Genomic DNA, 12,057 nt, shown 5'->3' on the forward strand with positions numbered 1-12,057 from the left:
CAAGCCCCTTGCGGGCTCGCTGCACTCGCCACGCTGCGGGCTCGGTGGCGACCTGCGGTCGCCACGGGTTCTATTCCCACTCTATGGGTGTCGTGGACACCCACGAGTGGAAATAGTCCCTGTTGGTCGGCATGCCGACCATCGGGATAGTGAGCCGTCGGGCTCACGGAGGAGGTCATGTGACTGTCGGTCAGCCGACCGGCGGTCACATGACTACCACCCCTTAGGCCACCCCTGCCTATATTCCATTTCTACCTTCCAGGAGATATTAAAGAGGAACTCCTGTTGGGAGGTGACAGGGCAGCCAATCTCGATATTGTGGCCCTGCTGCTTAATACTGACAATTGTGACATGAGCTGCAGAGAAATGGGCTACAGTGAGATAATGTCCCCGCAGTATCTGGGAGGCTGGTCTTCTCTCACAGGACTCTGAAATGTGTTTGTAGGTTATTATTACATAAAATATTGGCTAGCAAGTATAGAAATAACATTTATTATCATACATACATAGATATGCACATACTGTTTTTTTGAGTCATGAAGTCACTAACAGAATCGTGGGATGTTCCTTAAGAAAAAATGGTGTAGTAGTACAATGTAAAACACCAAATAATATGGAATTTTATGGTGATGCTTTGTCATAAGGGTTAATCTGAATAATACAAAGAATTGAGGCAAAAATAACTTTTTAATCTGATAAAATATCAGGAATTTCAGCAAATGTCAGGATCACTTTACTCCTCCTTCTCTTCTCCATGTGTGATGATGTGGACAAGGTTTTTGTAGTTCAAATTTCCTGTAACATCAGGTGGGAACGCTGTGAACATCTGGTCAACCTACAGTAGATAAAGGAAAAAGACACTAAAATGTCACACTACTACAAAATACACTTGCCTGTCTTTTTAGATTTCCTAACTTTTTTTAAAATCTTATTTTAGTGCCGTATTAAAGGTATTCTCTGCTCTAAATGTACATACTGGACTGGACTTGATTCTGGAATCAAGGCACCTAGAGTATCAGCATTTTTTTCACAGCACCGCTAGGATATGAGTTTTTCATTGACGAATTTCGGAAAAAATATTAAATTAAGTAAATTGTTCCTACCTGTCATCCCTAGGTTCTGTTATGTGGTAGTGCTCCAGTGTGTTTTTGATTGTCCACGTGTTTTATGATTGGCAGACATCAGCACTGGTTTTGTCTATCACTTTGACCATAAATAATTTGATTTGGTCCTAGACCACCAACCCTACAAGAGCCTCGTGGCACCGCACAAAGGCTTAGAAGGCACTGGCAAGTACCAGAGCCATATTTACACACAATATATGAGCCAAAGGGTTCATATGGGCATTATGCAAAGGTACAGCCAGTGTTTAAAGTAGTCCTGGAGAGGTGGTGGAACTCACCCGCCCCCGCTCTAAAGGGTATGTGCGCGCCGTAGGCGTGCATTGCAAAAAAGGTGCGTGGACTCAAAAAAAGAAAGGGGTGTGGTCACCCAATAGTATCCCCAATTTAAATTATGTAGAGATGCCCCCAGTAGAGCTGCCCACTGTAGTTATGCCCCCAGTAGAAGTTGCCCCCTGTAGTTATGCCCCCAGTACAGATGCCCCCTGTAGTTATGCCCCCAGTACAGATGCCCCCAGTAGAAGCTGCCCCCAGTAGTTATGACCCCAGCAGAAGCTGACCCCAGTACAGATGCCCCCTGTAGTTATGCCCGCAGTAGAAGCTGCCCCCAGTACAGATGCCCCCTGTAGAAGCTGCCCCCAGTAAAAGCTGCCCCATGTAGTTATGCCCCCCAGTACAGATGCCCCCTGTAGTTATGCCCCCAGTAGAAGCTGCCCCCAGTACAGATGCCCCTAGAAGCTACCCCTGTAGTTATGCCTCCAGTACAGATGCCCCCTGTAGTTATGCCCCCAGTAGAAGCAGCCCCAGTACAGATGCCCCCTGTAGTTATGCCCCCAGTAGAAGCTGTCCCCAGTACAGATGCCTCCTGTAGTTATGCCCCCAGTACAGATGCCCCCTGTAGATATTCCCCCAGTAGATGTTGCCCCCCTGTAGTTATGCCCCCAGTACAGATGTACCCTGTAGTTATGCCCCCAGTAGAAGCTACCCCCTGTACAGATGCCAATAGTAGAAGCTGTCCCCTGTAGTTATGCCCCCAGTAGAAGCTGCCCCCAGTACAGATGCCCCCTGTAGTTATTCCCCCAGTAGAAGCTGCCCCAGTAAAGATGCCCCCTGTAGTTTTGCCCCCAGTAGAAGCTGTCCCCAGTACAGATGCTTCCTGTAGTTATGCCCCCAATACAGATGCCCCCTGTAGATATGCCCCCAGTAGAAGTTGCCCCCCTGTAGTTATGCCCCCAGTACAGATGTGCCATGTAGTTATGCCCCTAGTAGAAGCTGCCCCCAGTACTGATGCCCCCAGTAGAAGCTGCCCCCCAGTACAGATGACCCCAATAGAATCTGCCCCCTGTAGTTATGCCCCCAGTACAGATGCCCCCAGTACAGATGCCCCCCGTACAGATGCCCTCAGTACAGATGCCCTCAGTACAGATGCCCCCCCCAGTAGAAGCTGCCACCTGTAGTTATGCCCCCAGTAGAAGCTACTCCTAGTACAGATGCTCCCTGTAGTTATGCCCCCAGTAGAAGCTGCCCTCAGTACAGATGCCCCCTGTAGTTGTGCCCCCATTAGAAGCTGCCCCCAGTACAGATGCCTCCTGTAGTTATGCCCCCAGTACAGCTGCCACCAGTAGAAGTTGCCTCCAAGTAGCGCTGCTTCACACACACAAAAAACAACAACACACACACACAATACTCACCAGCCCCGCTCCTGCTTCCAGACCACTGACCTCTGCCTGGCCGCTCGCTCCTTGGATCTATGGGAGAGACATCAGAACCTTCTCAGGAGACAGAAACAGCCATTGACTGTGTGTGTCCAGCAGTGCCCCCAGGTGCATCATGCCAGTTGATGAGCCACCCATGGGCTTGTAGGAAATTTTACGTCAGTTGTAGATGACTGAGGAGGACATCGTGGGACTTTGCAAGAATCAGCAAGTCGTCCAGATACGGCAGGATCCTGACTCCCTGACGATGGAGATGAGCCGTCATCATGGCCATTACCTTGGTGAAGATCCGAGGGGCCGTGGCCAGTCCAAACGGCAGAGCCTGGAATTGATAGTGAAGATTGCCAATAGCAAACCGCCGATATTGCTGATGCGATATGGCAATAGGTATTTGCAGGTAAGCATCTTGTATATCCAGGGATATCATATAGTCTCCGAGTTCCATGGCCAGTACAATTGAGTGCAGTGTTTCCATACGGAACTTGGACACTCTCACAAACTTGTTCAGTGATTTGAGGTTAAGTATAGGCCGGAAAGACTCATTGGGTTTCGGGACTAGAAACAGGGTTGAGTGGTAACCTCTGCCTCTCTGGGACAGTGGTACCGGCACTATTACTCCTGTATCCAGGAGGGAACGCACAACCAGTAGTAGAGCTTGCGCCTTCAATGGACCTGAAGGAATAACCGTTGTGCAGAACTGGTGAGGGGGACATCTCTTGAAAGAGACTGCGTACCCGTGAGAGACAGCTTCTCGCACCCATGCGTCTGAAGTGGTCTTTAACCAGACCTGGGTGAATCACAGAAGTCGGCCTCCCACCCTGGGGTCCCCCAGGGGGAGGCCCGCCCCGTAATGCAGCAGGCATGTCTGGTTTAGAAGCAGGCTGATGGGCAGCCCAGGATTGTTTTGCCTTGGGCTTAGTGGTTTTGGGAGCACGAGATTGTCTCGGTCTGCCTGACCTTTTGCTCTCGTGAGAAACGCAGTCTTAGCAGTCACTAAGTCAGTCACAATCTTATATCTTCCCCAAATAGGATGTCTCCCTTAAAAGGGAGTACCTCCAAGGTCTTTTTGGAGTCCAGGTCCACCTTCCACGACCTCAACCACAGAATACGGTGAGCCAGGATGGACGTAATTGATGCTTTGGCCGCCAACACACGTGCCTCAGAGGACGCCTCCTGAATGTAATAGGCGGCGGTGGTAATATGAGACCGGTATTGTCTGGCAGTGTCAGATATATCCTGAGGCAGCTCTTCCTCTAATGTCTGAACCCATGCTTCAGTTCCCTTTGCAGCCCAGGAGGCTGCTCTAGTGGGTCTATATACAGCACCTGTAAGGGAGTAAATAGACTTCAGGCAACCCTCCACATGCTTATCTGTCGGTTCCTTCAGTGAGGTGACAGTGGTGACAGGTAGGGTAGATGACACCGCGAGGCAGGTGACGTGAATCCACCGGGCAGTGAATTTTCCCATTTGTTACACAACTCAGAAGAGGGAGGATAATGAGCTACCATCTTTTTAGATAGGGAGAATTTCTTTCTTGGTGAAGACCGGGGTTCTTGACTTATGTCTACTAAATGGTCAGAATGCAGTAATAATGTTTTAGTTACCTTCGGACGTTTAAACTTATCAGGTTTCTTAGACACGGTAGTGGTATCCACATCATCATCTATTTGTAGGATTTGCTTAATAGCAACCACTAGGTCAGAGGCATCAACCTGAGTTGTAGATTTCTCATCAGAAGCAGCTGTATCAGTGTCTGACGGGTCAGTATACTCCCCATCCTCATCAGAAGAATCTTCCGAGAGATTAGTGGATTGTGAGGAGGAAGTGGGCCGCTTAGATGACCCCTTGACACGAGTGAGTTGGGGTAGGTTTATTTCTAACCAAAGATTGATTCAATTGCTGCAACTGGGTAGACAAATTATCCGCCCAAGGTGGGTTCACCATAGGGACAATATGTGGCTGCAATGGCACAGGAGGACCCATAGGGGGCGTAAGGCGTGCCACAAGCTTATAGAGCATAGTTGAGAACACCACCCAAGGTGGCTCCTGATTGGTTACAGGAGCTGCGGACTGACTGGGAGATGTATGGCACTTATTACACAGTGCATCATTCAAATCTTCCCCCTCAGGTAAATCCCTGGCACATGCACGCTGCATGATACAGGAGCATCCGTGGATTTCTCGCCCTTTGTGTTAGACATTTTTGTGAATGCAACCACAGAGCGTATGAGTACGATACAGACAGAGTACAATACCTGTGAATAAATCCCCTAGCATGTGACAGCGTACAAAGTACACAACACCAGCGTCTAAATACGGTATTATGTGACTGCGTACACAGTGCACAACACCAGTGAATAAATCCGGTATAATGTGACTGAGTACACAGTAGAATACGCTTAACGGTAAATACTGTGCAGCACTATATATGAGACCCTGACGCACCTAGTCCTAGGGTACAGAATATAGTGATAGATGTAGCTGGGATACACTAAGTGAAATTCACACAGCAGATACAGGCACACACAGTCACAGTGACAATGCAGATAATTATTTTAGTAAGACAATAAAACTGCACTGGACTAGTATGTGTATATATATATATATATATATATATATATAAATAAAACAATGTGCGGTCGGAGACCAGATGTATATATCAGAATACTCGTACAATATATTCTGGCACAGGTACACTTGTTCTTAACTAACGCTGTCTTATTATTGATATGTAGAATACTTAAGTGTCTGTAAAATCACAGCGCTGATGTACAGGGGGATTTACAGAGGAGACCTTGCCCTGCAGTCCCGGAGACCGGTCGCAGCTAATTATAGAAGATAGCGCCCAGTGTCTTAGTCAGCGAGTGAGGGAGAGTGTGAGGCAGCTCCAGGGTGGGAACACCAGCAGTAGATGGCGCCTGGAGCTGGGGGAGGGGCTATAGGTCAAGCGCCTTCCTTATGCTGGTCCTCACCACCTGTATTCCTATGCCCTGGTGTATATAGTGGGGTCCCTGCTCTTGTACAGTGTCCACGCCAGCATTGCAGTCCGTTTCCCTAGACTGCGACAGGAATGCAATTTCATTGCGGGTCCCGTCTGGGGGACCCTCTTACCTCCCTTCAGTAGCAGCCACGCGAACCTGGAGAGCGTCTGCGACCGTGTGCCTAGAGCCGGAGCGTCTCCGCGCAAGTACCCTGGAACAGAGCCAGCGAGAGTATGCGACGCCGCTGGGGAGGTGACGGAGCCGTAGCACAGAATGTCACCCTGACATGTAAGTGCTGCAGCCCTTGAAGTCTTCTAAAAGCTTTTTCAGGGTTGCCCTGTGCAACCCCCCTGTTAAGTCACCTGCGTCTGCAGGCACCAACTTGAAATTAAGCTCACAGTGCCTGGAGGCAGGGTTATTGAGGAAGCCCCAATGCATCCTGGGACAGTCTAAAGCTTTAGCCTGTTGGTGCCTGGATCAATATCCATCGCTACACCCCGATGTTTCCCTGTGGAAACCAATGTACCCCACTGCAGAAAAATATTTAATCGGTCACAGTGGAGGCCATACTCAGATGGAGAATCTGCACCTAACATAGAGCTGTGCCAGTTTTCGATGGTGCGATCAATAGTGGCGTCGAAAGACATACTAAGCAGTATTTCAGCATCTAAAGACGCTCAAAGTGGGTGTCTGAGTCCATGCACATTTGGGCGAAAGGCTTTACACCAGGAAGGGTTTTGTAGCAAGATGCAGGTACAGAGACGTGACTGTGTGTAACTGAGAATCAGCCCATCAGTCTTGAAAACTAAAATGGACTCAAAAGACTTCCATGTAACATTCACACATTATATATATCGGTGCCATTGCTTTTATGGAATGTTAGATATTGGCTGTTAAGGGAGGTACATACGAAGAGATCCGTGCTTAATTTCTAAGCAAATGAAGCAAGGATCTCTCCGTGTGTATGCCCACAGCGATGCGCTGCTCCGTGCCGGCTCTAGATTGTGCCTGAATGCATCTAGTCAGGTCGCTCACCTCATCGCTGTGTGAAGTGAGCACCCACCCCTTCCCCGTTCCCCCCACCGCTCATCACATATTGCGCACTGCTGAGTGGGGGGAGAGATGTGTGCTGAGCGGTCTGTGATAGATCGCTCAGCACACATCTGCCCGTGTGTACCCCCTTTACTTACTCCTACATTTGCTATGCTCTGTTATCTGCTACAGTATCTCAAGACTGATTTTGAAATATGATATGTATCCTGAAGTTCTAGTGACAAAACAACATACAGTAGGATCGAGACAAGGGGGGTCATTCCGAGTTGATCGTAGCTGGCTAAATTTAGCACAGCTACGATCATCTTCCCTGATATGCGGGGGGACGCCCAGCACAGGGCTAGTCCGCCCCGCATGTCAGTCCGCCCCCCCCCCCCCCCTCCTGCACAAATACAAAAGCATCGCACAGCGGCGATGCTTTTGTATTTGTGGAGTAACTCCCGGCCAGCGCAGCTCCTGTGGCTGGCCGGTAGTTAACTGTCGCTGCCACTGGCTGCACGCAGCCACCGCGGCCCACCCCCCCAATGGTCCGGCCACACCTGCGTTGGCCAGATTGCTCCCCCTAAACGGCTGCTTAACGCTGCTGTCCAGCCCCCTCATGCCCAGCGGCTGCCACTGTCTCAGAGGCAATCACTGGGCAACGACGGCTGCCATGCGCCGGCACACTGCGGCGCATGCGCAGCATCCTAGGATGTAGCACTGGATCACAAATGCATGCAGGCGGCATCTACTCATATCAGATGCCTTTTGCTGCATTGCCATTCTAGTGCATTGCTGCTGCTTCCAAGTAAGCAGTAGCGATGCACAATCCAACCATATCTGATTGGGTATGGGTCATTAGGTCGACCATTATTGGTCGACATGCATTAGGTCGACATGGTCATTAGGTTGACATGAACAAGGTCAACATGGAAAAAAAGGTCGACATGAGTTTTTTTTACTTTTTTTGGTGTAGTTTTCTGTGTAAAGTGACGGGGAACCCAAATTAGTGCACCATGTCTCCTCGCATGGCTCGCTTCACTCGCCATGGTTCGGGTAAGGGGTACCATTCCCAATTGTGGTCCACGTGGATCATAAAGTATGAAAAGTTATAAAAAAACAATTTTTTTTAAAGCTCAGGTTGTCCTTTTTCCATGTCGACCTTGTTCACGTCGACCTAATGACCATGTCGACCTAGTGACCAAGTCGACCTAATGCATGTCGACCAATAGTGGTCGATCTAATGACTGTCGACCTAAGTCTTGTCAACCTAATGACCGTAAGCCATCTGATTAAGGCCCAAAGTCAGAAATCTATTTAGCAACTAATAAATATCTATTTTAGTCACCTATGACATCCAACCCAGGCTTTGTTAACTCAGACAGTGTAAGGAGAAATAGATTACTGATTAATTGATTATTGTCAGTTACAAAAACTTGTACTGTATCTGTCCCTTTTCTTTGCTCCAGAATTGCAGTTCCATGAACCAGATCAGTAAATGGAAATGTCGGCTGCATGCCAACTACTGTATGTTGCTCTGAACAACACTGCAGATTGTATTGCTTACTGAATCATTTCCCCTTTTTCGTATCTCTCCTTCATTAAATCAACCACATTAGATGCATTTTAATAACACAAGGATCTGAAGAATATTACAGATAACGTTTACTCTGTCACTCTTAAGTGGAGTAGATGAGTTGGAAATTGTACCTCTTCATTTGAGAACCTCTCAGCCTGAGTCATGAGCATTTCTCTGATACTAGAAAGAAAACATAAAATGATCAGTCAAGAGCACCTTAAAATAGGAGCAAGCATAGCAATCATTCAGGCATGTCTACTTACTAATCTGATTTTAGGAGTCCACTGCCTTCCGGGTCAAACACTTTGAAAGCATTTAGAATTGTTTCTTCCGGATCAGCTCCTACAAGTTAAATCAAACAATCAAACACAATATAGTTTTGTAACTATATATATATATATATATATATATATATATATATATACAACACCAAAGAGAAACGGCACTGGAGGCAATAAATTTCCAAAAATAGTACTGTGTATTGAAAGCGACAGCTGTTTCAGGGCGATAGCCCTTTTCTCAAGCAATCACACCAAATGCTGGACAAATATACATACATATACATCCAACGGTGCCACTCGTTTCTAGAACAAAAGCACACTTTCAGTGGCGGAGTGCACAATCCCCAGCTCCAGAGTGCCGGAGCTGGGGATTTATATAAATGTGTGTGTGTGTATATATATATATATACGCAGAAATCCTGCACTCACATCAAATAGAACATATCAACTGCGGGGTGCTCCCAGTGGTATCCCACTTAACGGGATAGGTCCACAAATATATCTATCATGTCCAAATAAATTGGAGGCGCCAATGAAATTCTTACATGTAATGCAATATGACAAAGATTTAATTCAGTCCAAGTCGGGCTTATACAGGTCGACGTTTCGATCCAATTTTCTGGATCTTTTTCAAGACAAGCTTCCATGGTAGCAGAAAACATCCACAATGAATAACAATAGCAACCAGCAGCAACTAGTTCACAAATTGTTAGATGAGATTTCTAGGTGCTCCATTGATATAGAGTACATACATCTCATTTAAGTGAGTCAATGACCTCTAATTATCCAAGTAGGACAACGAAAGGAAAATATATAAACAGAATCGTAGATCACCACCTAGACCATACTGGAGCATAATAACAATGCAGCATTTCGGGCCACAGCGGGTCCCTTCATCAGGTTCTGCAAGTGCTCACAAAGGACAGACTGGGCAGGACGTCTATGTCTGTCCTTTGTGAGCACTTGCAGAACCTGATGAAGGGACCTGCTGTGGCCCGAAATGCTTGTGTTGTCACATACTACCATATTGCATGAGATGTATCCCTGAATTTGCCACCCTGGATATGTATGTATTCATGCTCTAATGTTGTGGACATAAAAGTGTTTATATACCAAGACCTGGAGTGCCGTGTCCGTTCTGAATGAGTTATTATTCTGAACCAGCTATGTGTGAAATATTGGCAAAAGGCACACAGGCGGATGTACTTGCTCTTTGAGTGCCGGATTTTGCAGTGACTATATATATGTATGTATATATATATATATAATAAGATTTTACTTACCGATAAATCTATTTCTCGTAGTCCGTAGTGGATGCTGGGGACTCCGTCAGGACCATGGGGATTAGCGGCTCCGCAGGAGACAGGGCACAAAAATAAAGCTTTAGGATCAGGTGGTGTGCACTGGCTCCTCCCCCTATGACCCTCCTCCAAGCCTCAGTTAGGATACTGTGCCCGGACGAGCGTACACAATAAGGAAGGATTTTGAATCCCGGGTAAGACTCATACCAGCCACACCAATCACACCGTACAACTTGTGATCTGAACCCAGTTAACAGTATGACAAACGTAGGAGCCTCTGAACAGACGGCTCACAACAATAACAACCCGATTTTTTTGTAACAATAACTATGTACAAGTATTGCAGACAATCCGCACTTGGGATGGGCGCCCAGCATCCACTACGGACTACGAGAAATAGATTTATCGGTAAGTAAAGTCTTATTTTCTCTGACGTCCTAGTGGATGCTGGGGACTCCGTCAGGACCATGGGGATTATACCAAAGCTCCCAAACGGGCGGGAGAGTGCGGATGACTCTGCAGCACCGAATGAGAGAACTCCAGGTCCTCTTTAGCCAGGGTATCAAATTTGTAGAATTTTACAAACGTGTTCTCCCCCGACCACGTAGCTGCTCGGCAGAGTTGTAATGCCGAGACCCCTCGGGCAGCCGCCCAGGATGAGCCCACCTTCCTTGTGGAATGGGCCTTGACAGATTTAGGCTGTGGCAGGCCTGCCACAGAATGTGCAAGTTGAATTGTGCTACAAATCCAACGAGCAATCGTCTGCTTAGAAGCAGGAGCACCCAGCTTGTTGGGTGCATACAGTATAAACAGCGAGTCAGATTTTCTGACTCCAGCCGTCCTTGAATATATATATTTTCAATGCCCGGACAACGTCCAGCAACTTGGAATCCTCCAAATCGCTAGTAGCCGCAGGCACCACAATAGGCTGGTTCAGGTGAAACGCTGACACCACCTTAGGCAGAAAATGAGGACGCGTCCGCAGTTCTGCCCTGTCCGAATGGAAAATCAGATATGGGCTTTTATACGATAAAGCCGCCAATTCTGATACTCTCCTGGCTGAAGCCAGGGCCAGTAGCATGGTTACTTTCCACGTAAGATATTTCAAATCCACCGATTTGAGTGGCTCAAACCAATGGGATTTGAGAAAATCCAAAACTACATTAAGGTCCCACGGAGCCACTGGGGGCACAACCGGGGGCTGTATATGTAGTACTCCTTTTACAAAAGTCTGGACTTCAGGAACTGAAGCCAATTCTTTCTGGAAGAAAATCAACAGGGCCGAAATTTGAACCTTAATGGACCCCAATTTGAGGCCCATAGACAATCCTGTTTGCAAGAAATGTAGGAATCGACCCAGTTGAAATTCCTCCGTGGGGGCCTTCCTGGCCTCACACCACGCAACATATTTTCTCCAAATGCGGTGATAATGTTGTGCAGTCACCTCCTTCCTGGCTTTTACCAGTGTAGGAATGACCTCTTCCGGAATGCCTTTTTCCCTTAGAATTCGGCGTTCAACCGCCATGCCGTCAAACGCAGCCGCGGTAAGTCTTGGAATAGACACGGTCCCTGCTGAAGCAGGTCCCGTCTTAGAGGTAGAGGCCACGGATCTTCCGTGAGCATCTCCTGAAGTTCCGGGTACCAAGTTCTTCTTGGCCAATCCGGAGCCACGAGTATCGTTCTTATTCCCCTTTGCCGTATAATTCTCAGTACTTTTGGTATGAGAGGCAGAGGAGGAAACACATACACTGACTGGAACACTCACGGTGTTACCAGAGCGTCCACAGCTATTGCCTGAGGGTCTCTTGACCTGGCGCAATACCTGTCCAGTTTTTTGTTGAGGCGAGACGCCATCATATCCACCTTTGGTTTTTCCCAACGGTTCACAATCATGTGGAAGACTTCTGGATGAAGTCCCCACTCTCCCGGGTGTAGATCGTGTCTGCTGAGGAAGTCTGCTTCCCAGTTGTCCACTCCCGGAATGAACACTGCTGACAGTGCTATCACATGATCTTCCGCCCAGCGAAGAATCCTTGCAGCTTCTGCC

General features: G+C 47.6%; 1 protein-coding gene across 1 annotated transcript in view; it reads right to left on the reverse strand.

Annotated features, from left to right (window-relative positions):
* Window positions 1-476: 476 nt before the first annotated feature.
* Window positions 477-12,057, reverse strand: part of MYL2 (myosin light chain 2) — a 37,643-nt gene continuing 26,062 nt past the window's right edge. Inside the window, exons 5-7 of the mRNA XM_063964371.1 lie at window positions 8,692-8,770; window positions 8,560-8,608; window positions 477-835 (exon numbers count right to left, since the gene is read on the reverse strand). Coding sequence (XP_063820441.1) covers window positions 734-835; window positions 8,560-8,608; window positions 8,692-8,770 — 230 coding nt within the window. The 3' untranslated portion in view covers window positions 477-733. The remainder of the gene's footprint in view (window positions 836-8,559; window positions 8,609-8,691; window positions 8,771-12,057) is intronic.

The sequence above is a fragment of the Pseudophryne corroboree genome, chromosome 1, assembly GCF_028390025.1.
Source record: "Pseudophryne corroboree isolate aPseCor3 chromosome 1, aPseCor3.hap2, whole genome shotgun sequence".
Taxonomy (NCBI): domain Eukaryota; kingdom Metazoa; phylum Chordata; class Amphibia; order Anura; family Myobatrachidae; genus Pseudophryne; species Pseudophryne corroboree.